This window comes from Dicentrarchus labrax, unplaced genomic scaffold, assembly GCF_905237075.1.
Source record: "Dicentrarchus labrax unplaced genomic scaffold, dlabrax2021, whole genome shotgun sequence".
NCBI classification, from domain to species: Eukaryota; Metazoa; Chordata; class Actinopteri; family Moronidae; genus Dicentrarchus; species Dicentrarchus labrax.
This window is the reverse complement of record NW_026136718.1, coordinates 9,014,700-9,040,202: the sequence shown is the minus strand read 5'-3', so window position 1 is coordinate 9,040,202 and position 25,503 is coordinate 9,014,700. Positions and strand designations below refer to the sequence as shown.

The following is a 25,503-nucleotide window of genomic DNA, read 5'->3' as shown; positions in this document are numbered from 1 at the left end:
ACAAAAGCATAAGGCATAATGTATTGTAAAAATGTAAATGCAAATATAGTATTAAAAATATCTATTTAGTCATTTTTGGATCTTGTGTACATATTTCACTTAACACACACACACACACACACACATAACAGCACTGGAAATTCAGACAAAAGGATTCTGAAAGAGATAAACCTGGTGGTTCCTCTGGATATTGAGGGACATTTCCATCACATCAACAAAATGGTCTAAAAGCTGTTTCACGGTATCCAGGCACATGTTCGTACAGTATTTGAAAAGAGAAAGGGTCAAGGGTCCTTTGAGTCAAGGTGAGCTTTTTAAATGCGCACTTTTATAAATGATTAGGTGGGTTTTTCCATGAAAGTTCACCAATGACGCAAGAGCTCTGGAACAAAAAGTCCAACACTACAACTTTTGAATAAATGTTCAGTAACAGCTGTGATGTAATGAGACAGGAAGTTCCCTCATTATCTGTCCCCCCCCGCTCCTGCGTGACGTCTGATGCTTTAGCCTCGTGTCACAGCAGCAGCAGGTGTAATCTTGGCCTGTCTGCCGGCGTCACCTGTGCTCTAATCCCCTTAGTCACCACACACACACAGAATATCAGTCACAGCACACACACTGAACTACACATACTACTACTTAAACTGACAGGAAATGCCACTAGAAGGGAATTATACTGGATTACTGAGGCTAAATTACTTTGGAAAACACTTCAGATCAGATCAGTGGAAGCAAATGATGCAGATGAGAAAAATAAGTCCTCAAACAAGACAATGACTTCAAATCATTTAATTTGTTGCAAATATTTAACTCTTTCACATAAAATATATTTTGTTCTCAAATTATTTACATTTTTACTTAAAAATCAACTAAAACTAGCAAAAAGCTGAAAATGTAGGTTCACTGGTTTTCAAACAAGATTACTGAAATGTTATTTGTTGATTGTGCATGACACAAACTCACCAATTGCTTCGGTTTTCAAAGAAATAGCCATTCAGTTTCAGCTTCTCACTGGGACACTTTAACAGTGCAGCAGTTGGCTTTCAAACATCATGATTTTGTAAACAAGAAGCTCAGAGGGCAGTCAGTCTCATTGGACTCACTTTAAAGGAATAGTTCGGCACTTTTTAAAAGATGATTCGCTTTCTTGCCAAAGGTTAGACGCAAGGATCGATAACTCTTTCACATCCGTAAGCTAAATGTGATGACAGTTACCTTAGCTTAGCACAAAGACTGGAGAAACAGTCAGACTGGCTTTTTCCAATGATAACAAAATCTGCCTGCCAGCAACTCTAAAGCTCAACGTGTTACATCTTGTTTATTTAATCTGCACAAAATCCAAGAGTAAGAAGAGTTGGCTTCATGGGAGTTGTGTGTGTGTGTGTGATGTACATTACTGTTGTAATTTGGTCACATAGCTTTAGCTTAGGTGAAAAACCAAAACACATTGTCTTTTCACCTGTTATCCAGCAGGCAAAAGCAAGCTGCATCTTCATATTTTCATGATCTCACTGATATCTATGGTCAACCTAAAATGATTGTTTAAATCATACACTTAAGACTGTGCATCTCCATCTAAATGTTGGTTTCGTCCTGGGTAGACGTTTTAATCTTTCCAGGCAAACAGAGGACGCCTGTGGGGAGATAAAGTGCCTTTAAAGATACAGCCTGTGGCTGGATAAATATATTATATTCGCTTAAGGTTTGCAAAGTGAACGGGTTGTAACAGAGTAAAGTTAAGAGGGCTGTGGTGACTTGCTGGAGTTTCTAGTGGTTTCCTGGCAACCTCACGGTGACAACAAGACTCAAGGAAGTTACTCTTCCTGGCCAAGAAATAAGCAGCACATAAAAACCAAAGCTCTGTCATTTTTACACTTGGTTTGTGTTAATTCGTAAACTAGTAGGTGGATTTGGACGGAGCCAGGCTAGCTGTTTCCCCCTGCTGCCAGTCTTTATGCTAAGCTAAGCTAATTGTCTCCTAGCTCTAGCTTCATATTTAATGGACTGATATGAGAGTTGTATCGTTCTTCTCATCAAACTCTCAGCAAGAAAGTGAAAAGGTGTGTTTACTAAAATGTCGTACTATTCCTTTAAGACCACTGAGAAGGTGTAGTGTTTTAAACTGAAACGCTCTGTGAAGTTGAACATGTATCATAAATAATGGGAAACAACACTTTAACAGGGTCTGGGTTAAAATATAATGAACAGACATTAAAATATAGTTATTTATAGTCATTAAAAAAAGGCTGTCTGCCATTGTTGGCTGGTTGGGTACCTTCAAACATTGTTGCTATTACTAAATAACCATAAAAACGTATGTGTTTGTACACCATGTTACAAACTGTTTTAAAAGCAAATATAAAATTATAAATAATAATAATGAAAACCAGTGCTGTGATTAGATCCCTTTCAACAAAATAATGCAATATTTTATGTGCAGAAATGTTTATAGACCCAGTGAACTGAGACATAAAAAGCCCTGTGAAAGGGGAAAGATGACAACCTTGTGTAAAATAGAGTAAGGAATATTGGAGAACGTTGAAAACAGTACTTGATGCAGTTGAATTAAACAGACTAATAATCAGCCAGATGCTGTATGAAGTATAAGAATGATGGAGAACATACACAGACATCCATTCCTTCAGGGACACGACAACGTGTCAGAAAAAACAAAAAAGGTAAACAGCTTCAGTCACCAGGGACACGGTGCGGGCAGATATCCCTTTAACTTACAGTTTTTTCTTCAAGTAATCAGATTATTCGGGGGGGTTCTGCTCGGCTGAGTCCAATCAGGACTACGTGGTAAAGGTGATATGTTGACCAACGCTCCCAACACAACGATCCAGGGCCCCTTTTAGATCCATTAACTGGTTCCCTCCAACTCTCAGCTTCTCCCTGGAACACAAGTAAAGAGACAGATCAGATACAAAGACACAAAGATTTCTGCAAAGGTTGGACCAGTTTCTGTATTTGTGTCTTTCGTTGTGTGTTCTTTGTATAGATTATAAATGGATGGGGCTTTGAATCTAAATCTGGGGACATTAATACATAAAAACTTAGACTTTTCCCCCAAAACATTTGGTTTTTATTTAGTTTTTAAAATCAAATAGTCTATGATTATGTCATGAATATGCGTAATAAGAATACACCCTGATTTTACTTGAGTGTCGTAGTGTTTTTTATACCCAAGGAATCAATTTAAATAAGCAGCCAAAAAATGTTATGAATCTAAACCTCACATAAACGATAAAATAATAAATCCTCCAGTGCAGAATTGTACATTATTCACATCATGCTATCTGGATGAACCCGGACAGCACTGCGCACACATCTCGATGAGTGAACTTTCTATGTGCTGATTATGTTCGGCACAGAATGTCCACGACAGACAAAAGAGCCACTGTTGCCGCAGCGGCTTCCAGAAGCGCTGGGTCTCAATGGCCGCTATTTACGCGCACTTTTCCCCAGTTGAATTACATTTTTCTGGTTACAACACCAGATAAATCCATGCAGTTACAAATGCACAACCTATACACACAACTGCTCTTCACCGTGAGCACAAACACATCCATAAATTGGCTGCTACAGTCTTGGCAACGGCTGCTAAGCAGCGGAGACACTGAGGGAGCTTGTTGCCTGTTTGTTTCCTCCTCTGCTTTGTTTCCATTGGAACGTTATGTAACTGCCGGAGGAGAGAAAGAGGAAAGAAAGAGCAGAATTTGCCGGCTGTTGACGGCCCCTGTTCTCTCCCTACCTCCATGCATCCACTTCCCATTCTTCATTCAATAGTGCAGCTGTGCGGTTTCATAACCTGTGGGAATCTCACTTTTGCCAGGTTTAGTGGTTGGCCTGCCTCAGATGATCTGGTTTTTCATTCCACCGTGATCCGTGCACAGAGGGACTGTGTGAAAAGGCTTTTTGCATCGAAGTCCAACGACGGACTGGTCGCAAACTGGTCATGTCAAGTTCTTGCATGAAGAATCAAAGGCAGTCACGCACATGAATGGTACACAAAGTCACTGACCCACATCCACAATGTATACACACAAAGAGGGAGAGCTCTAGTTCTTCTGTGTGTTACATAACGGCCTGAATGTGTCTGACAGGTAATTAATGGATATCCCCAGGAGATAGTAACGATTCGCACTAAACTGAATATAGAACCACATGATACATTGAGATGACATAACTGATCTCAGGCCAGTCCTGTTTAACAGAAAGCCTCCAATTAGATCCACTCTCCAAACCCAACTACTGTATAATGCTGCTATGGACCAATGGATCATCTCCATGGCGACCAACCCTTGGTCTCCACCATCTATTGTTCAACAGAAGAAGAAAAATAAGGAATGATAGTAGGTGAAACTTTCTGGAAACATTAATTGTTTTTTTTTTCACGTTTTGAGATTTCTTTCTTTCACTTTACACCAATTATGCTTGGCTTGGCTTTTATGTTGAAATCTTACTGCAAACTCTGACAGTATGGTTTAAATAAAACATAAGGCTAAGTCAGTTTTTCCATTTGAAGTTCATTTGAAAGCAAAACACTGACTTTAAGAGTGTGACCAACAGAAAGGCTTATGAAGGAATGCCACTTAATGATAACAAGTTGGCACTGGGTAGGCTTATAAAATGTTTAAGCATTAGTAAATAATGTAAAAGTGTTCTACTTTAGTAATAATATGCAATAGAAGATAAAAGGAAAGCTTATATGTGTCCATCCTTCTATTTCTAATATAGTTAGAATCCATTTTTCATTTAAAGTGAGTCTGATCTGTCTTATCAAACACAAAGCAGTTCCTCTTCTGTTTAGCTTTTGTATAAAAATAGCAGAAAATAAACTAATTTAGGGCTCTAGGCTTTCTTTGATTTATTTATGTGACGTTCCTTGTTGGTTGGTTAGTTTTATCAAACAGCAGAACGGTGTTTCCCCCAGGTCATTCTGTTTGGTTGAGTTACATAAAATGAATGTGTAAATATGATATAAGATAATGCTGGAAGGGATGACCGCTTTGGATAAGGACCCAGTGTTTAAGGTTGTGTGTCTGAGTCAATAAATTATGTAATAAGTGAAATGCAAGTTAAACACTGACGTTGACACGTGAGCTTGAAATCATATACACACAGTGTAAGAGAGAGACGATACAGGCATTTGCTCTCACCTTTTAGCTGTGATAATCAACGGCTAAGCTACGTCGTATATCAACCCTCAGGAACCAGCCACAAGTGAGTGATAGTGAGAAGGTGTTAGCAAAATCAACAGTCTCACACAAATAACTCCACTGGTTTCCAAACACACAAAATCACAGACAACTGGAGCACCACATGTGCACAGAAAAGGTACAAAGAGATGTAAGGCTGCATTTAATCAAACATTTCTTAGACTGTAATGTATCAGAATGCAAACTGAGCTGAGAAACAGAAAACAGGAAAACAAATCTGTGTTTTGTTTGGTTCAATTCCCTCCCACTCTCCTTAAAAAAACAGAAAAAAGAGGCGGCATTCAGAAAAAGGGCTTATGTAAACACACAAGTGCAATGCTTGTCTTTCAGACAAAAACTGTCTGAGTGCCCCATATACTATATCCTTCCTAGAGAGAGCTATAATGTGTTTATTATAGCTCTCTCTTCCAAATGCAACAGCAAGTAAACAGCTAAAAACTGCAGACAGACATATAAATAACAAAGTATCTAAAGACCGACAGTTCAGTTTATGTTATAGTGGTTACTTTATTATTAGTATTTTTGCTATAAAAGGCAAAAGGTGTTTGTTATACAAACGCCTCTGGAAGCTTATCTGCCAGTCGAGGCCCACTTGTACTGAAAGCTCTCTGTCGATGACTGAACATGCGCCTGGAAAGGGCCTCCCTAAGGCCTTATATAACCCATGACATCATACCACCGCACTGAGAACAAATCAAATATTTAACACCACAGATAATGCACTCACTGAGTAAAGGGCTACATGGATGTATCAAATAAAATATTTACAATCACAACACAGTCAGCTCAACTATATCTTTCAGTGGTGACCTGTTGTAACGAAAGCTGGGGTAACGTGACTGGTAAGTGCCCGCAAAGCTCTTCCACGAAGTGACAGAGCAGATGTTGTCTTTAATACTAAATAAAGCTTTGGTTCCATCATGGTTTCACATCATTATTCCAAGCAAGAAAGTAACTCCTTTAGTTATCTGATGATAGAACTTGTTGGCCATGATAATATAATAATCATTGTCAATATAATAACAACCACAGTACTAATTCTGAATTATTTATTTCATGTGATCTATAAAAGAAAGAGCTATACAATCAGTTATAGTATTAGTGAAAGTCATTATCTTCTAGGACGTTATGAAATCATCAGAAATGGCTCCTGACAGTCAGGCGGGGGCATTAAGAGAGGATACATACCGGTAATAGCCAGAAAATAAATAATCTGTTGAATACATATAACTGTGGCTCGTTTCCATGGCAGCTGTTCAACCTGCAGTCATAAATGCAGCAGCAATTTAGCTTCAGAACCACATCATGATGGACCTGGAAGGTTCCCTGGATGTGTCCCTGGATGTGTCCATTGTGTTACAGATTTGTGGGGGAATGTGGGTTTAAAATTAAATGTAGCACAAAATATATTATAAGCAAATATTTAGAGATGCAACTAACAATTATTTTTATTATAAATACATTTTTTGATTTGATTGCTTTTTGATTATTTATTTGTTATCTCTATAAAATGTCAAAAAAGTTGACATCACTTCACTGATCACTTCAGCACTACAAATGTGAACCAGTTTAACTAGTTGATACTAACATTTCAATTATATTATTTTTAATATTTAAATAAAATTTAAAAAAACATGGCACAATTCAGAAAAAGATCAGCCGTGGTTTAAACGTACTACAAGGAGTTTTTAACTGGCTTAATTTAGTTCTGATGTGTCTATATGACCTACATAAACAAATAAGGTGTCATCGAGGAGACTGACTATTTCTATGTAGTGATTCTTTGGTTGGTTTCCCCTTGAAATCAATGAAATAAAAGAAACTCTACAGCTTTAGAGGCCACCAGAATCAACACAAAATGAAAGTTCCTTGTGGTAGAGTACAGTTTATGTTATCATATCATATTATTAGTGACAAGCAAAGGAAAAAGCAGCCAAGTAGGATAACTGTGTACTTGTACGTGTTAATATTTAGTCTTAAAACAGGCAGGATAATCTTGTGTTACATGAGTGGGTGAGAGAAAGGTTAGAGGTTACTTAGCAGTCCTTGAGGCAGCTCCTCTTTGCATACAAATCCCACCCTCTTCTTAAAAGATACTTATAATTTACAGCTTAAAAATAATTATATATAGGCCACAGGTTAAAATAAGCTGTTTAAAATAGATAGATGACATAGACAATAACCTTGTGAAATGACACATAACTCTCTTAAGCTGGGATCCTAGTTAAGCATGTAAGTCAACACTTCCTTTACTTTATGAGCGTTTTTGGGAGTCCATGTGCTGTTTGATCTCTGAGGTTCAATTAACGTCAACTGGTGACTAAACATTTATCTTTAGTTCACACTGCCACTTTCGCTGCCATTCGTACACCCTGACCCTACAAGACAATGTGTGTGGGATTATGTTCCAGCCCTGTGGTTAGTATGGTGTTTCCCCACCGTAGAATATAAAAGCACAAAGATCTATTAAGCATCAGGAGTATGTTAATAATGAGTGTCACAAATGTTAGGTATCGTTGACATGGCCACCGCCATTGTGAGAGTTCTTCTGGGGATATCTATGAGGAGGCCTATTATGATAGAGTAACGGCCACAACGCTGGAAAAACACACATACCTGCCTGGGCATGCTGCAACAAAGAGTGCAAGAATTCAGAGAACCTGAGTGTGTTTGATTGTGATATCTGATCAGAAAAAAAGTTGTTGCTAGATGCACACATCAAACTCAGTGGATGCATGTCTAACAAAAGCAGTGCTGGATCTATTTAATTTGTTTTAATATGCTTAACCTCCACAGAAAGTGAATAAAATGCATGCTAGGCTTGTCATGGATTGTTAAAACTACTTAATTCCAGTCATATTTAAGACTAGTGAGATTCCAGGTGTAGCGAATGTGAGTCAAGAAATCTGATTTACCAGTGACAGAAGAAACCATTTAAATGTATGCTCTGTAGCAACAATATATCATTATTATTATTATGTACGTGTGTGCCCTACCTGTAGTCTTGTTGTGAGAAACAATCAAGAAGGTCATTGGCTGTCAATCTGGAATCCACATTAACAATCTGAAACACACAGTGCAAGTGCTCAAGGTGAGCTCCACAAGACAAAGACCACTGCTGCGGAGCAAAAACGGTCAAATGACTTTAATTGATGGCGAATCTTATAGCAATAACTGTGAAATGGCACCAACCTTATTAGAGTCGATGATGCCAAGCAGTGTCTGGACTTCCTCCAAACCAGGGGCTGAGGACAAGACGCTGTGATGAACAAAAACAACACATTTTACTGATGACCTCTTTTCTAGGTGAAGCTTGAAAAGTTGTGATATTTTGATCATCGCACCTGTATTTGTATTTTGTCAGAACTTTTCTATTCAGTGAACCTGAACTAAATAACCATTTGTTTTCTCCATGGTAAAAACATTTAAATAGTAGATTTAAATATGTGCCATAAGCATTTATTAACCCCCACCAACCCCTTCCTACAGATTCAAGAGAATCATAAAGAATACATATGTAATTCTCTAAGAGGGTTTTAGTTTATATGAAATATTTTGGCACACCTTTAGTCTGAACATATTGAGAGCTGCAAACAAAATGAATACACAGCACTCGAATGCTTTCTCTGTCTATTCATCCATCCACAACCATGCACCCAACCGAAATGCGCACACACACACACACACACACACACACACACACACACACACACACACACACACACACACACACACACACACACACAAACACACGCCACACTCACTAACATCATTACAGAAGGCAAAAAGAGAGCAAGTACTGACAGTAAAGGAGTGAAGGATGAGGAATAGAGAATGGTAATCTGAGCAGAGTTTCTAAATTATCCATATCTAGTGTCCACAGAATGAGGAAAAATGAGGAAGAGGGAGACAGAGAGAGATAGCCTGTATAGAATGACTCATAGTTCTGCTCAAACATGTGAAAATGAGTCTGGCTGTCTCCTAGGCAACTGTTCTTGAGCAGCCTAATACACACATAGATAAGTGCTGCACAATCGCAAAGACGCATACACATAAAGTATATACTGCAAATAAAGATTCCTACAGAAAGAGACTAATTTAATTTATTATAATCGTATTTAAAATGTTATTTTAGACAGGGATTACTGAGGTGTTAAACAACCCCTATATGAGTCTTTCATATCATATTTTCCTGTAGCCAAACATTTGAGTGAAGTGAAGTAAACAGAATTGAGCAAAGCCACACACTGACTGACTCTCACACACACACACACACACACACACACACACACACACACACACACACACACACACACACACACACACACACACAGAGTAATTATAAGGTTGAGAGAAAAGCACGATCTGAAAAAAAAAAAAAAAAAAAAAATGTTTTTGAAAGAGGATGCAGTTGTGGCAGAACGTGTCAAGGGGGTTTTGTGCACACATCTGCACCATCACCAGATTTAGGTCTTAAATATGCTCCGGATGTCAGTGTGAGAACAATGGAGTCTGCACACTTTAAAGTTCGACATGCAAAAAAAAAAAAAAAGTCTAATCATTACAAACGACAGAGTGACTATTTGAGGACATTGCAACAGATGTAATTTCACATCGTCAACAGGAAATGATAGACGGTGATCGCCTGGCGCCCTAACACATATAGTGAGTGCATACCATCAAAGCAAAACATACACCTTTCAGATAACACAAAGTATCTGGTAATAAAGCACTACCATAATAGTCATAAACTCTATGACAAAAACAATAAACAGGGGAGTTATTGAGGCCTAGAGGTTTGAAGTGGTAATAAAGTGCAGTTGGGACACATACTTATAAGTTTAGTGCCTTAAGATCTGAGAGACCTGTTTTGTCTGTTTTATAGCCACTGAGCTGAGAACAAAACGGCATGACTTAAGCTTCATTTTACCTTTTCATTCCCACGTCATTACAGAGATAAATATCTAAAAACACCTGTACAGGTTTTGCACTGCAAGATGTTTCCTGTACGTAGAGACATAGAGATACAACAAAACAAAGCAAGCTGACACACGATACAGGAAATAATGCATATGATCAATTACAAACCACAACATGAAAAAACTGGAATGGGGGAAATAAGAAACACACCCATAGATGTAGAGATAAGTGATGAGCTGACATCTCAAATGATATGTTTTGGTTAAATAAATGTGTCCTGCTTTAACTAGGTTTTTATTTCATGATCTTACAACTTGAAAGTTATTTTCAGGAGCATATCACAATCAAAGGAAATGTTTTCTAAAGTGGTTTTGTAGCTCTAGAGAGTAGGAGTTCAGAATGCCACCTGGATGAAACCGAGGGATCAACAGACACTTTGCCCTTTGGATGTCAGGAGTTTGTTGTTGGCTGCTCTCAAAGAGACCAAAATGTCACAATGAATCACATCCACAGTAATGAATAATGTACTGACTCTGACTGCACTTTGTGTTTGTGTGAAGTTGGGATGTTTTATGTGTATGTATGAGAGAGAGAGAGAGAGAGAGAGAGAGAGAGAGAGAGAGAGAGCAAAAGAAAGGTAAAAATAATTAATCAGACAGAGATTGTGAACACTTGAGAATTAATAAAGTCTGACCGCATTCCTAAAGTATTTCTATTATATCAAGTCAGTAGAAAGAGTTCTGAATTGTGGCATCTTTTCTTGCACCTGTCATGACAGCAATGTGAATCATCACAGACTTAATGAAAAAAGAAGTTGAAGGACATGTCTGCAAGGGACTGATGTCAGCTTGAGAAACATGGTGATTATCAAAGAAGATAGAAGAAGAGCAAAAAAAACCATTAAGAGCTCCGCTGATATGTCATCTTCCAGTTGTATCAATTCTTTATGGTTCCTCATTACACTAAAAAAAAAAAAAGCTCACTCAGCTTCCCCCCAGTGTGAGTGCTGGATGTTCAAATCTGTTTAAAAAGTACAAATGTTTTCAGATACCACTGCAGGACCAAGTACACACTGTCAAAGCCTACAGGAGGTGAAGGTGTCCCAGGGATAACTGTTAGCATTTTTGTTCACGAAGGCACTGTGAGAAACTAAACAGTGCTACAGTGTAGAGGCTGTCTGTTGCGTCATGGGAAAGGTGATAAGGCAAAAGCTACAAGGTCAAGCAGATTACAGTCTGACCCACACTACATGCCAAATAGGGCCTGGGAGCTACGAGAGCACACGACACATAACCAGGACACAGGAAGGAGTAGGCTGGTTAAGGACAGGTGAAGGACAGTTTTAAGATGTTCCTACAGTATAAAGGTATGAGAAAGGTTAAGTCAGAGGGTTTAGTGCAGATGGACGAGTGGGATGACGAATAGAGATCGACACAATAGTAACGGAGGGTGTTGCAAGGGAAGCAATCAGAGGTGCCACATAGATTCCTGCTCAGAAACTTTCTGGACTTTATTCTCATGCTTAAGGGCTCAGGCTCTTTAAACATATAAAAACCGTAATGCATGGCCCTTGCACTGTGAACACAGTACCTGAGATGTGTCGAAGTGTATACCCTTTTCTGTATAAAATCGTTAAATTTAAAAATAAATATAAATCAAAACATTTTTTTTTTCATTTTTGGGGGGCTTTTAATAATAGTCTTATTAGTGAAATGAATGAAAGCTGATGAGTGACAGGAAACTGCGCAGGTTGGAATCGATCCTGGGCCCACTGCGATGAGGACAGTGACAGTACAGTTTCTGTACATGGGGTGTGTGCTCAACCTAGCGAGCTACCAGGGTGCCCCAAATCTCATCTTTTGGGGGAAAATATACATACTCACATTTTTTTGTGCATAGCAACTTTTATAAATGAGGCCCCTGGTTCTTTAGCTGCTAATCTCCAGCTACTTGCGAAACTTTTCTGACCAGGTAGCGTGCAGTTGTTTTTTAAAGCTTTTTCAAGACAGAACGGGGAGCATGAAACAAAACAGACTGGAAAACTATAACAGTGAGCTGAGGGGAACAGCCGAGGTGATAATTCTTTGTGGGTTCATCACCACACGTGACCCCCTCTCCCCAACACATACAAGCTGATGTGATTAATTTTTAATATAACATTAAGACTGACAGCAGTGCTATGAGTGGGCTGAGGTACCTGCTGAAGGCTTGGAGCAGCTGTGAGACCATGGAGGACAGTTTGTGCAAACAGACCAAGGCATCCTGTGGTGGTGGAGGACCTCCCACTGGTTGAGCGTTCAGCATAGCGTGAGGGTCAAAGCCTAGAGCTTTGAACACTTCCAAGCTGAAACATGACAGAAAAAAATGACCTTAGAGGTCAGCAGAATGGAAAGAAAAACGAAATAAATATAAAAATAAACAACCTCCGAAGTATTGCTTTTGTTCTTGCAAATTCTCCCCCCATTTGTGCTCTATATTATCCATTGGGTGACATAAGGTCCAGGTGAAAACAAAGTGGTTTGCTCCATTAAAAAGAACCAGTAATTATTAGTGACAATAGGTAAAAACACATCATCCTCAAATGCTCACTGCAGTGTAATCATCCCAACACTGCATTAATCTAATCTCTTTACACCCACCTTATTTGACACACATTAGACCAGATGTTCTCAAACACGGCCCACACTTCCAGGTGAGAGACCGGAGCAGCCGTGGGTTGTTTGTCTTCATCTTCATCGTCATTCATGACAACATCAGAGGCAGGAGATTCCCCCTACACAAACACACAAAGATTGAGCTATTATACAAATGGATTCATATAACATATAATTTATGATGACCTCAATATTGCCTGTTGTGTTTACAAAATAATGTAAATGTAACATTTTAGCCAACATGATGCCAGAATAAACTGCAGGGTTTTATTTAATTAGGATATTTTATTTTTCCACATTTCAATTCCAATGTATGAATTTCTTAAGAATTAAACATGCATTGCTCTTTTAAAGAGTGTACCTGCATTATTGTGTTAATCATTATGTTGGTGGTACAAAATGGTCTTCAAATGACAATAATATTTTTTATTGCAAGTATCTTCTGGTATGATATATTGTCTAACAAAAGTAGTTAGTGTGACAGGCCTAAATCTGGGTATAGACACAATATACAAGACAAAACAGGGTATAATATTTTGTGTATTTCTGTGCAATCTTGGACAAAGAGTTCACTTTTTGAACAGAGCAGAAGTGGAATAAATTTCAGCTCTGATTGCATGAAATACACTTAAATTTTAAATTGCTCCTAGCAGACCTGCGGTTGTAGCTTATTGAAAATGTTGTCCATTAAGGAGATGGCACTGGGAACACGGCTTGAACTTTTCCGAAATGCTTTCACAAGCTCCTTTGCTTCTTGGAGGGCGGTTAAGGTAGTGCTACAGTCCACTGTTATACCTGAGTAAAAACATAAGAGATACATATCAGATGTGTGCAGGTAGATGCACATAAAGGCATACATACACTCAGTTGTTGGTGTTTTTGGTGGACCTAGGCATAAGGGAAGAGGTGCTACTTGAATAGCAAACACCTTTTTCATGAGAGGATGTTTTCTGTGTGTAACCTTGTGAGAAGGACTGTTATGAATACAAATATGGAAAACAAAACAGCCAGGCAGTGAGACGCTGTTGCCAAAAACTAGTCAGCTCAGACTGACTGTGAGAACTGCAAAACAATGTACACAACACATTGCATGATACACTGTTATTTTTGCTATACTGAATAATTGAACGGACATTGTATGCACTTACATTAATTCCCTGGTGCCTTATCATAACAGATATCTAACCATTATAATAACACTCACTGTAACCTGAACTGTTATCAATACACACTAAAACGTGCCAAAAATTGGGAAAGCATTCCAATGGAAGTCCTACACTGGCTGTCAGGCTGTGCCATCATAAATCTACTGGGCCCCAGGACAGGCGATACCATTATCTAGGCCTGACCTAACTTACCTTTAAGCAAATATAATTCTAGCCCTAAAATTCAGCTTTAGTCCCTTTTTAGGAGGCTGTCCTCACAAGTATAGCTACACATATACACACACTCACAGCCTGCTCAAGGGAGAGCAGAAAATTTCAGGCAGTACTTTTCCACTCCTAGATTTTGTTCTTAGCCTCACATACAGTTTATCCCTCCTCCTCCTCCTCCTCCTCCTCCTCCTCCTCCTCCCCTCCTCCTCCTCGCCCTACTCTCACAGTCCTGGCACAGAGCCAGACTGCGTGGTACCAAGAAATCCAAAATCATGCTAGTGTACCAAGGATACACAGAGCAATGGCAAAACTACATTGTTTGAGCTATTAACATTCTTGGATGGATGAAAAAGTATTGTGCCAGTGTTGTAGCAGTCACCTCCACACAGGTGGACAGAGAGGCTGAGACACACACACACACACACACAGACACACACAGACACACACAGACACACGCACGCACACACACGCACGCACACACACGCATGCACACACAGCACCGCACTGTAAGCATAATGTAATTAGATCCAGCGATCAGATCCAGAGCAAGAAGTGCTGCAGTGGGCGACTCAGCATCTTTCTGACACACATTTGAGTGTCCCGTTTTAGCAGATGACCTGATTCTTTATGTAGTTCTGTAGGGTTCTAGCGCAGTGCAGGGCAGACAACGTCATACCCCAGAGGAGTAAGGCTTTTATCTGGGGGATGACTCAGTACCTCATCACCACTGCCCACAGAACAAAGAATATCTTTGCATTTAGACACCTCATGTAGCTCAGCTTGGCCGTTTTCACAGATATGAATATTTATCTATCATATCTTAAGTAGTATCTCAAGTTTATTATTGTTCACATTCAAAATAAGATTAAAATCAGCTCCTGGTAAACTGGCATCAAAGGTTATCAAGCCTTCCCAAATCTCAGCAACAGAGAATATTCTAAATAAAACAATGCCAGAGGTCAACACACTGAGATCTTAAGAGCTGACATACTGCACACAGTGTAAGCTATACTGGAAATCACAGCTTATGGCAACGCAACTAAAGAAGAGCTGATTTTGAAACGGACTTGAATTAGCTGTCTGAACAATGTGGCAAAAAATGCTAATTTCTTTACTGGCTTTAAATCTACATTTATACTAGTTTCTATGGTATCTTATTTCTCTAAAGTTATTGTACAACTGTACACTGACTGTTTCAGTGTTTGGACTATGGCCAAGACAGATGAGACTGTTTACACTAACCTACATTTAGAAACGTCTACCTGACAAGACGATCCACTATTATCTGTTTTACGTATCATATGTTTGTATTATCTTTTTTTCGTAGCTGTTTTTAATCATTTAGACATTATTGTTATGTATAAGTCACCTGTAACAGGATTTATGACAAAATCCCCAAAACTAAATATGAAACTTGGTTGAACATTTAAACAAAATCTGTTTTTGTTTATAGGAAAAAAAAACATTTTGAAAATATGTGCTCATCAGAAAACCACTGAAATACACAACAGTACTTTGACCTACATACCTGAGTTGAAGAAGTCAATGAGATTTAAAACAGTTTGCAGTTTCCTGCGTGGGACGATGTCCCCAAAGACAGCAATCCAGTGCTTTTTCAAACACTGCAGGACATCTTGCAGAGTCCATGGTGGTTTTAGATAAACTATCTGGTAACAGAAGAAAACACACACTGAATAGCCAACATGAAAAATATGTTAAAAATAATAATCTGTATGTTCGCTAGACTGCTGTATAGCACACACAAAATGACCAAAGGAGATTTGATCCATAAAGTTTCACCCAAAACACATCTAAATCTAATTTAAGATAACCAACAAGATACCTTAAACTCATGCAAAGATAAAACCAATGCCTTTTATCATCCAGAAATGAATACAACAATAAAATATGGTTTAAACATAAATTTAAACACAATTTTACCTCTAGCCAGAGGTCATCATAAGCGGCCTTCATTTCCACCTCTAAAACATCAGACAGCACCTCTCGCAGGCAGTCTTCTAATTCAGAAACACATCCACTAAGACATTTTGTCTTCTCTTCATCCTCTCTTTTGCTCAGCCGCTTGTTATCTGTGATCAGTTACATACAAACATATTGTAAATGAGTAGAGACATGATGCAGGCCGACAGGTATCATTTACACCAGAGTACGTGTGTATATGCAGCAGGGGAGAGGGCAGGAGCATATGGCAGCAAGAAATACACACTAGGTAATATGACAGCTGTTTCACTGTAAATGCACCTTCCAGTGTGTGTAATACCAACTGTTCTTAGAGTGTGAGTTTCTATTTTTAGTTCTTAATATAGCTATATAATACAGATGGAGTGAAGCAAAGAAAACAGGAAAGTTGGAAGGGCAGGACAGACATGGCAAGTGCATGGACGGTATGTGCAGTTAACTATTAGATCATGATGCAATATGCCAAGTAATTTCCTGTTTTGCAGGAAGAACACATTAATCCCTGGCTCACCTTTCTCTACGAGTCCTACAGAAAGGCCTGTTCTCTCTTGACTGTGTGGCTGGACTGTTGTATAGTTCATGTTCAGCATTGGTGACGAGACCTGAGGGCTGATGAGAGGTGGCATGGAAGTCTTAATGTTTATTAGAGGATGAAAGCCATGTGTAGATCTCCCAACCTCTGCCTCCAGATCATTCTTGCTGAGGGCCCTCACCCCACTCAAGAGGGCCTTACTGCATAGGTTCTTATCATTGCTGGAGAGGAAAGAGGGCATAACATGTTTTTTTTTGTTTTATCAGGCAAGTCTATGATGCAATGCAACATTAAGACGCTTCAATCACTTCTATTACAGCAGCCTGGGATTGGATGTTTTGGTGGCTAACACATAATACAGAAGTATCTGACTAATCCAATGTCTGCCCACTAATTTCTCCTTTAATTTGGCAAAATGAACAATAAAAGCATCTGGAAATAGTAGTAGACAAAGAAATAGGTCAAAAGGAAAAATAAAGTGAAAGAACACAATGGTCACTTCACTATGTGAGCCAAAAAAAATCCCTGAACTAAACTCAGAATTCCCTGCTCAGCACATCTATTCTTGCTCAGCACATCTATTCTTGCTCAATTACTCTGTCTGGCCCTCTCTTTCTCTCATCCCAACTGGAACTATCTGGCTGGACCCACTCATAGTCACATGCATGTGCATTATTTGCAGAGGACACACACACTGCAGCAGCGGCAGTATATCGAAGGGGGAGGGGGAACTCACGTGCATAGGATGACAGCACACTCTGGGTACAGACTCTGGTACTGCAGGCAGCACTGCAGCACTCTGTCATCATTATTCTCAGCATTAAGACCATCTGGGGACAAGGAAGTAAAAAGATAAAGCGGAAGGGAGAAGAAGAGGAAGATAAGAGTGAGAGACATGACACCCATTTAAGGACAAAGAGACATGTTTAATTCAGGCCACTGATGGCTCATGGTAAGCATGTTAGCACACGACACAACAGTGCAGAATATCTTTTTTCTTTTAAAGACAAGGAGGAAGATTCTAAGATGAAGGACACAAGATGGAGATTTTAGGTCAGATACACTAAATGCATTTATGCTCCTAAATACTTAAAATAGTAAACAATATCCCTGCTTAATCTCCTTTATCACACGTCTTTTTGAAGGGATCCTCATACCACTGTTGAAAAATGTAAGTCTGGTCTATAATATATACAGTTATACCTTATGCATGGGTAAACCCTGCCCTTAAGATGCACACAGTGTATATTATGATGATGAATTCTGGAGGACCAGCTTAGTGTCAGTGCCATCTAGTGTCTATGTTAGTGTTGGCCGACTGTGGCTCAGGAGGGAGAGCAGGTCATTCACTAATCACTGTTGAAGTATCCTTGGGCAAAACACTGAATGCCAAGTTGCTACTGATGAGCCACCATCTTGCTTAGCAGCAAAGAGAGGCAAATTTACTAATTCATGGAATGAAAGGCTGTAGTTAGAAAGGCCACGGTCAAGCTACTGGCTACTGGTTTTAATTGCAAAGAAATAAATTATGCAAACTCAATATAATAAGAATAATCAAGGACCAGGCTTGAACAAAACAAAATTTTTACAGCCAAAGAACACACAAGAACTGGAAATATAATTCTATTGTGATGCTTTTACCCATAGAAAAAGCAAAAACTTCCCTGTTAAGTGTTTGTTTTGCCTGCAATTGCTGTCATGTTTATACACGCTCTTTTGTAACCAAGGGGGACATTTATATTAGCCTGCTCAGCCATCATGTTTTTGTCTAAGATAACACCCAACAGTCCCCAGTAGAAAGATATAGACAGATATGGGCTCTTAGACAGGTTATGGAGACAATCACCACCCTTAACTTTTATGTTCCATCCTTGGTTGTAATAAATTAATACAACTTTCAATGCACTGAAAATTCCTTCTTCAAACGACTCACAGTTGCTCCCGGCGGCCTGCTGCATAGACTGCCCCCAGAGGTGAGGTTCCCGGCTCTTCAGCGAGGTGTAAATGTAGGAGATGGCAGGGGTGGCAAGGTGGGCCACAGAACCTGACAGGCCTTTCCCCCTTTTTAGGGAATCCAGCTCCTGGAGCACCACCCAGGGGATCAGGACTACAGGGAAGCCCACGGCTAAGAGAAAATGAAGTGAGGGAAAAAGCAAGAACTGAAGAAATGATGAAAAAGCCAGAAATCATTCTGTATCAAGTACTAAAATCATTTTAAACACCTCCAAGGCCGCGAGATATGATCTTTTTCACATAATCCAGGTGACTGAGGAGAATGTTGGTGTCCAAAACAAGGATGAGGTCTTGCTGAGGGGGTTGTTTGCCTGTAAAAAGACAAGGAATAGTGAATTGCTTGTTATTGAAGTTAACAAATGAATAAAATAAATTAAATCATATGCAGAGCAATTTCAGTGAAAGTGTAGTGCCTGTGAGGTTTACAGACCAGAATGTTATTACATTTTTTCATTACTTTATTATGTGAGCTTATGTTTTACATTATCTTTTTTCTCATTTGCCTCAGTGGGGTTACTCTTTGTTCTTAAAATGACTGCAACATTTACCAGGATATATTTGGACACCTGATTCCAGAAACCACTGAAAAATCCAATTTTGAGCATTTTAGTAATTTTATAGTTCATTAATTTTGTTGCAGCACCAAACCACAGATTAAACTGCCATAATGTGACTAGACAGATTTTACTCTGTCAATATATTGTCACTCTGAGGCAGAAAAAGGTTCTGTAATTATTAACTATATATCAAGTTTCAGACCAATCACACTAAATGTCAGGTCCTTACAAGACATACAACTTTAAACTTAACAATTTGTTGATTTTAAGACTACATTTTCACAATGTTTTTGGCCTTTTCATGCCTTTATTAGACAGGGACAGCTGAAGATAGACAGGAAAGGGGGGCAGAGAGAGAGGGGATGACAGGCAGCAAAGGGCCGCAGATCGGATTCTAACCGGGTGCCCAAGAGTGAAGAGTTTATACTTATGATGAGTGTCTAACGTCTACCCAATTTACAATCTCTCAGGAAATCAATAAAACTTACAGTGTGTGTCTACAGCGCCATCTTCTGGTGGGTCTATGTCCATACAGGTGAGTTCCCCATAGCTCTGCATTACATTCAGCTCCAATCTCTTCTCAGAGCGGGCGAGATGAAGCTCTTCAACCACTTGCATCTACAGATTAAAACAAACAACATACAAATATCCTCTCTGCCATTATGAACCATTGCAACAACAACAATACACTCATGTGTTTTTGTATGTATTTTTCAATGCTTGTTATTACCTGGTCACACCACGGCTCTGTGACTGTATCATACGAAACTGGGAGTTGGCCTGACAGAGATGACCTCTTATCTTGTCCTTGAGATGGAAAACTAGGAGTAAAATCCAAACAGCTGTGAGCTTGTTGGACAGTTTCCTGCTTGGAGTTGCCAACTGAGGCCCCTGAGTTTGAAAGCTCAGTCCCACGTTGGAGATTTCTGGTTGTAGAAACAGGATCATTTTCCTCACTGGTGCTACTCTCTACTGGCCTTGCTTGAACCTTTCTTGGTATTTTAAACTTAATAGGCACAGGTGATGGGACTGAACATACTTGTTGCTGAGCAGATGACGACTTAGCAGTCTTATGTGACACTGGTGTGATATTCCCTGGGATCGAAGTGACATTCTTCTCCACATTTGAGCTGCTAACTGAGGTAGTGTGCTTGGCTGGAGTGGAAGGCTTTGTGGCAGATGCAGAGGGAGGTTTTGCTTCTGTACACAGGCTCCTTGGGGCTGTAAACTTATTTTCTTGTTGCCGTTTGCACTTTTCCTTCACCAGCTCCCTTCTCTTCCGCTCCACAGAATCCTTGGAGACGGAGGAGGTCTTGCTTGGTTCCCTGGTCTTGATAGTGCTGCTGTCATGTCCAGTCTTCTCAGCTCTGCACTTCTTCTTCAGTACAAAACACACCTTTTCTCTCTGTTCAGCAGAAACCAGACTGGGACTCCTTAGCTGCTCTTTTAATTTGGATGGGCTCCAATGGGAAGACTTTTCCTCTAAGCTGACTTTAGAAGTCTCCTCTGTTCTCTGAGGAACTGCACCTGCATTGTTGGTGTTTGTAGGTTTTGAGGATCCCTTTTCCCCAGTCTCACTCCCACTGACAGTATAATCTTTCCCTGAACTATACGTTTTAGCATTACTGGACCAATGCCACTGGGATGACACAGCACTTTTTCTTTTTCTACATTCTTCTTCCTTGTTAACCGGATTCTGGTCTGTTGCTTGTGTTTTTGTCGGTCTGTAGACAGGCTTTTTGATCTGACGGGTGTTTTGGGAGACATCTTTTGTGGAACAGCTACATTTAGAAGAACAGAAAAAATATCACAATCAGAGATCATTAAAAACATATCAATTAACTAAACAATATTAACAATAATGGGCTGGTAAGTATAGAGTATCTAACCTTTCTTGAGTGTTGACATATCGCTTTTTCTTGGCACTTTTGTGATTTCTGGAAACATCGTGTTCCTCGGATGTCTAAAAATATGGGAAAAAACATTAAATCTCTTGTGAACAGCTTGTTGTGAGAGTACAGAGTAAACACTTGCTGACAGAAAATGGTTGAGACAATATATAGATGTGAGACTAAAACTAAAACTTGATGAATTTATTAGTTTTAGACATTTTTTGAGCAATAATGCGAAATACTTCTCAAATAGGACAAAAAAAAAAAGAAATATGAACATGTTACTTTCTGCTTTGGGAAAATTGTGATGGCTATTTTGCACTATTTTCAGATTAAATCACATATTATAGACAAAATGAATAATTGATTGATTGAGAAAAAGAATCGCCAGATTAACATACAATGGAAAGAGATTGTTAGCTGCAGACTTCCATGAGACAATGTAAATTTGTCTGCAGAGATTTTGCTGTACTAAACTGTGGTAGCTTTAACTTTACTGTCTCTGACTGGAGTTTATTCTAGGCAACACTGCAAATCAATGAAAGGGACTGTTTAATGGCAATATTGGATCTGATTATTTAACATGATTTCTTGCAGGAAGGTGATAAAGCACCAAAAAAACATTCCAGACAAACATAAGCGTTATATTATATCACAATACTGATACTGTGAGGATCTTATCTGTACCAAAAGCCCCCAGCAACAATAGTAAACAGTGCTGAACGCCTCCTCACCTTCTCATCTTCTTCACTCGAGGATGAAGACAACTTCTTGCGCTTTCTCTTCTTTGACTTTTTACCCATTCTCCTATGAATGAGATATTGAAGAGCAGACATGGATCTTAGTGACTACGTTCCTTCTTCGTATATCTAACTAATACAGAATTATCTTTAGTCATTTTAATCAGAGACAAAATAAAATGTGAATATCAAATGATTAAATACTGTGTCACTGTGTAATGACACAAACATGACTGTGTGTTTAAATCCACATCACACTAATGTATTATATATTATTATTATTAATACCAGCGTTACTGAATATTACATGTTGAGCTGATTTAAGACACAAACAAACAAACAAACAAACAAACAAACAAAAGACTAAAGTTGAATCGTTACCGTTTAAGCTAACGCTAGCTGACGGAAAACAACAACAAAACAACAACAACAGTACAAGCTATCTGTCTTCTTTGTAGTCTGAAATGTTCGCGTACATTAATTCAGGGCAATAAAACACATCTTGTAGGATTAAATGTGTAAATCCCAGCTAAGTAAGTAACTCAAATGCCGACTGCTTCCCTAAACAACAACAAACACCCGCCCCACTTCCGCCTCTTTTCTCTTCTTCTACTGCGACTATTCCTGCTTCTAAACGCTAACGTTACATTACCGCCGCGGATTGGACTGGAGGTCTGCGCCCTTGGTTGTTGTTCTTGAGCTCAGTATTAGCTCTTAACTCGGGAGAATCTGAGTTGTTCTGGAGGCGAAGACACACACAGCATGCAAAAATATGTGTCTCCTTAAGAGAGAGAGACATTCACAATGGAGGAGGAGACAGCAGAAGGTCATTTGGGAGTGTGTATCAGTCAGTGCGGGTTATCTTGACCTTTTTGAGAACCTGTTCTCTCCTGCAGCTGCACAATATCCCAAACAACACCGAGGTTACACCGTATTATAAAGGCTGTAACAGCAGTTAAGTCAGTAGTTTTCCACTCACAGAAAATTATATTGCATCTTGTAGCCTCCATGATCTTTTCCAGCAATACAACCAGACAGTAAATCAACAGAAGATGCTGTAGTGTGTGTGTGTGTGTGTGTGTGTGTGTGTGTGGGGCAGAATATATAAATGAAAATGAAACCAGTCTGCTTTTTTACATGTTCGGCTGACCTGCTGTAGACCGACTGAATCAGTGTCTAGTACACAATTTGAATTAATCAGTGGTGGATTGTAAATACATGTATTCAAGTTCTGTGCTTCAATACAAATTTGAGTTACTTGTCCTTGAGTCTTTTATTTTCGTGCTACTTTCTATTCCACTACAATTCAGAGGGAAATATTGTACTTCACAATTATTTGACAGCTTCAGTTTAAGTATCAGAAACTACAGATTTATATCCTTTATGCAATTGCAGTTTTAAGCCACATAGTGACACTGTAGCTCCATTCAGAAACACCCTGCTTCCCTTTGCTCAGTCACAGTGAGCCACGTCTTTTGGGTCCCTGGACCACGGCTTTAGAAACAGCTCTGTTGAAGATTTTGAAGGTGAAAGAAATCAGACAACCAACAGATTAGATGTGAGTAGTGCCAGCTGCAGGGAATAATCTCGGACTGCTTCGATAATCTTCGACAGGAATGATAACAACATGTAAGAATTGTGACAGAAAAAGTTAATGGGATTGGATTGGGATTCAGTAGATGACACAGTTTGGATTAGATCAGTGACATGTTAAATACATAAAGGTTATATTTGGGAATTGGAAACAGCTTCTCTGTGTTGTAGTTCATAGAGACGGTTAATTCTTCTGGCTTTAGTTGAGATAAGATGTGTTTATGTGGTATGTTGCGATGAAGGTTCAGATGTCATAGGATTTCATCATCAGTGGGCTACATGTGTAGCAGTATAGCTTCCCTCATTAGCATTAACATGAAACTCAATCTTCTCTGTGTACATTAAAGAAACAACAAAGCCAGTGTGCACATGCAAATATGTCTTTATGTCATTCTTAGTGAATGAGACTAGACAGTACAACCCTATCACATACAGTACTTGACACAACAAGTGTGCTTACAGGGCTGTAGCCAGGATTTTAGAAATACTTGTAGATTAAAGGGAAACTTTGCTATTTTTCTACCCTATTTTCTATGTTTTCTTTGCCTAAGTGACTAATGGGTACAACAATTTTTGAAATTGGTGCAGTTTTGAAGCCAGAGCGCTGCAGCCGGCAGCTGTGAAACGGGCTACAAATGTAATCCTTATGAGCAATTGCACACCGATAATGTACAGCCACAAACAGGATGAGATTGTTATTATAATATGGAAATGACTCTACAGAGATAGACCTTTCTGTTAAAGGAACAAGATCCTTTTTGTTTAACCAGAAACAGCCTTCATAGCACTCTGTTCAAAGCCACCAGACTCCATTGACAAAAACTATAATTTTACCTTGCAGAACACGGAGGTGCTGGTCTACCTCGGTCTGGATCAGTTTGTTTGTTTCTGTTATTGTGTGTAATGTTTTAAAGAGTTACTTCGGACCCAAACTACTTTGTTGAAACATCTTATTCTTTAAGAAAAATGTCTATCTCTTTAGGGTTTCTGTAATGTTGTCAGACACTTGTAACAACAGTCGGTCAGCGGCAAAAACAAGCACTTTAAGAGGAGTTACATTGACAGTGTCTCGGCTGCAGCGCTCTTACTCAATACTGCACCAATTTCAAACCTTGTTGTCCCCATTAGTCACTTAGACATAAAAACGTGGGAAATCGGGTCTAGTTTGAAAAATGCAGAAATTTCCCTTTAAGAGTCCAAAGTAAATGAATAAAATCCGGGTGAAAATTAAGTTAGTCCCTGAGGTTTTTGTTGTAGCTTTGATTTAAAAACTGAAGTATTCAACAGAATTAGTTTAAAGAATAAAAAAAGAGATATTTTGGTATATTTGATGATTTCTACTGACTGATTGAGAGCTGAGAGTCTGGCACAGTTTTTAAACCTCAAACATCTGTGTGCCTCTGTTTTCTTTTTCTTTCTTTCTTTCTTTCTCTCTCTATCCCTCTATTTCTCTGTCTCTCTATCCCTCTTCGTCTCTGTCTCTCTATTTCCATGCATTCAAAGACATTTGGCTTTAATCAACGACCAGATTTGGACAGACGGTAAATGCTTCTGTTACTGTGTGTGTGTGTGTGTGTGTGTGTGTGTGTGTGTGTGTGTGTGTGTGTGTGTGTGTGTGTGTCCGTGTGAAACTGTGTGATGTTTGAGTATGTGTTTTGAAGGCTCTTTGCTCTACTAATGGTTTATTCAGAAACCTGAGCAGGCTGTTTTATGAAAATATGAATATAGTCTTTCAGTCATTTAAGTAATGGGCAACTACTGTGTGTTCAAGTGTGTGTGTGTGTGTGTGTGTGTGTGTGTGTGTGTGTGTGTGTGTGTGTGTGTGTGTGTGTGTGTGTGTGTAAGAATGGATTTTATGCTTTCTGATTTAAGGGCTGCCAAGGTCCTCTGAGGTCAGGTGTGCACGTGCAAGCACACACACCTTTGAACACAATGACTGATACACATGTGTGTGGCTTCCCAGCACATTACTTATTCTCACTTTGTTTCTCTTTCTAATTCTGTATGTTTTTCTCTCTTGTAGA

At 39.1% G+C, this 25,503-nt stretch overlaps 1 protein-coding gene across 2 annotated transcripts; it reads right to left on the bottom strand.

Moving 5' to 3' along the window:
* Nucleotides 1-774: 774 nt before the first annotated feature.
* swt1 (SWT1 RNA endoribonuclease homolog) lies at nt 775-22,482 on the bottom strand. 2 transcript variants are annotated; one of them, XM_051376954.1, is made up of 17 exons: nt 22,268-22,482; nt 21,881-21,953; nt 21,144-21,217; nt 19,985-21,035; nt 19,743-19,872; nt 18,907-19,008; nt 18,618-18,809; nt 17,421-17,514; nt 16,664-16,905; nt 16,114-16,262; nt 15,701-15,839; nt 13,452-13,591; nt 12,782-12,915; nt 12,340-12,486; nt 8,415-8,481; nt 8,219-8,286; nt 775-2,895 (listed from the first exon to the last, which is right to left on the bottom strand). In XM_051376954.1, exons 2-17 carry the CDS (start codon nt 21,947-21,949, stop codon nt 2,796-2,798), a joined length of 2,898 nt encoding a protein of 965 aa, XP_051232914.1. In that variant the 5' UTR covers nt 21,950-21,953; nt 22,268-22,482; the 3' UTR covers nt 775-2,795. The 2 variants fall into 2 exon arrangements, with proteins under 2 accessions (XP_051232914.1, XP_051232913.1); XM_051376953.1 differs by having other exon boundaries at nt 22,363-22,482.
* Nucleotides 22,483-25,503: the final 3,021 nt, after the last annotated feature.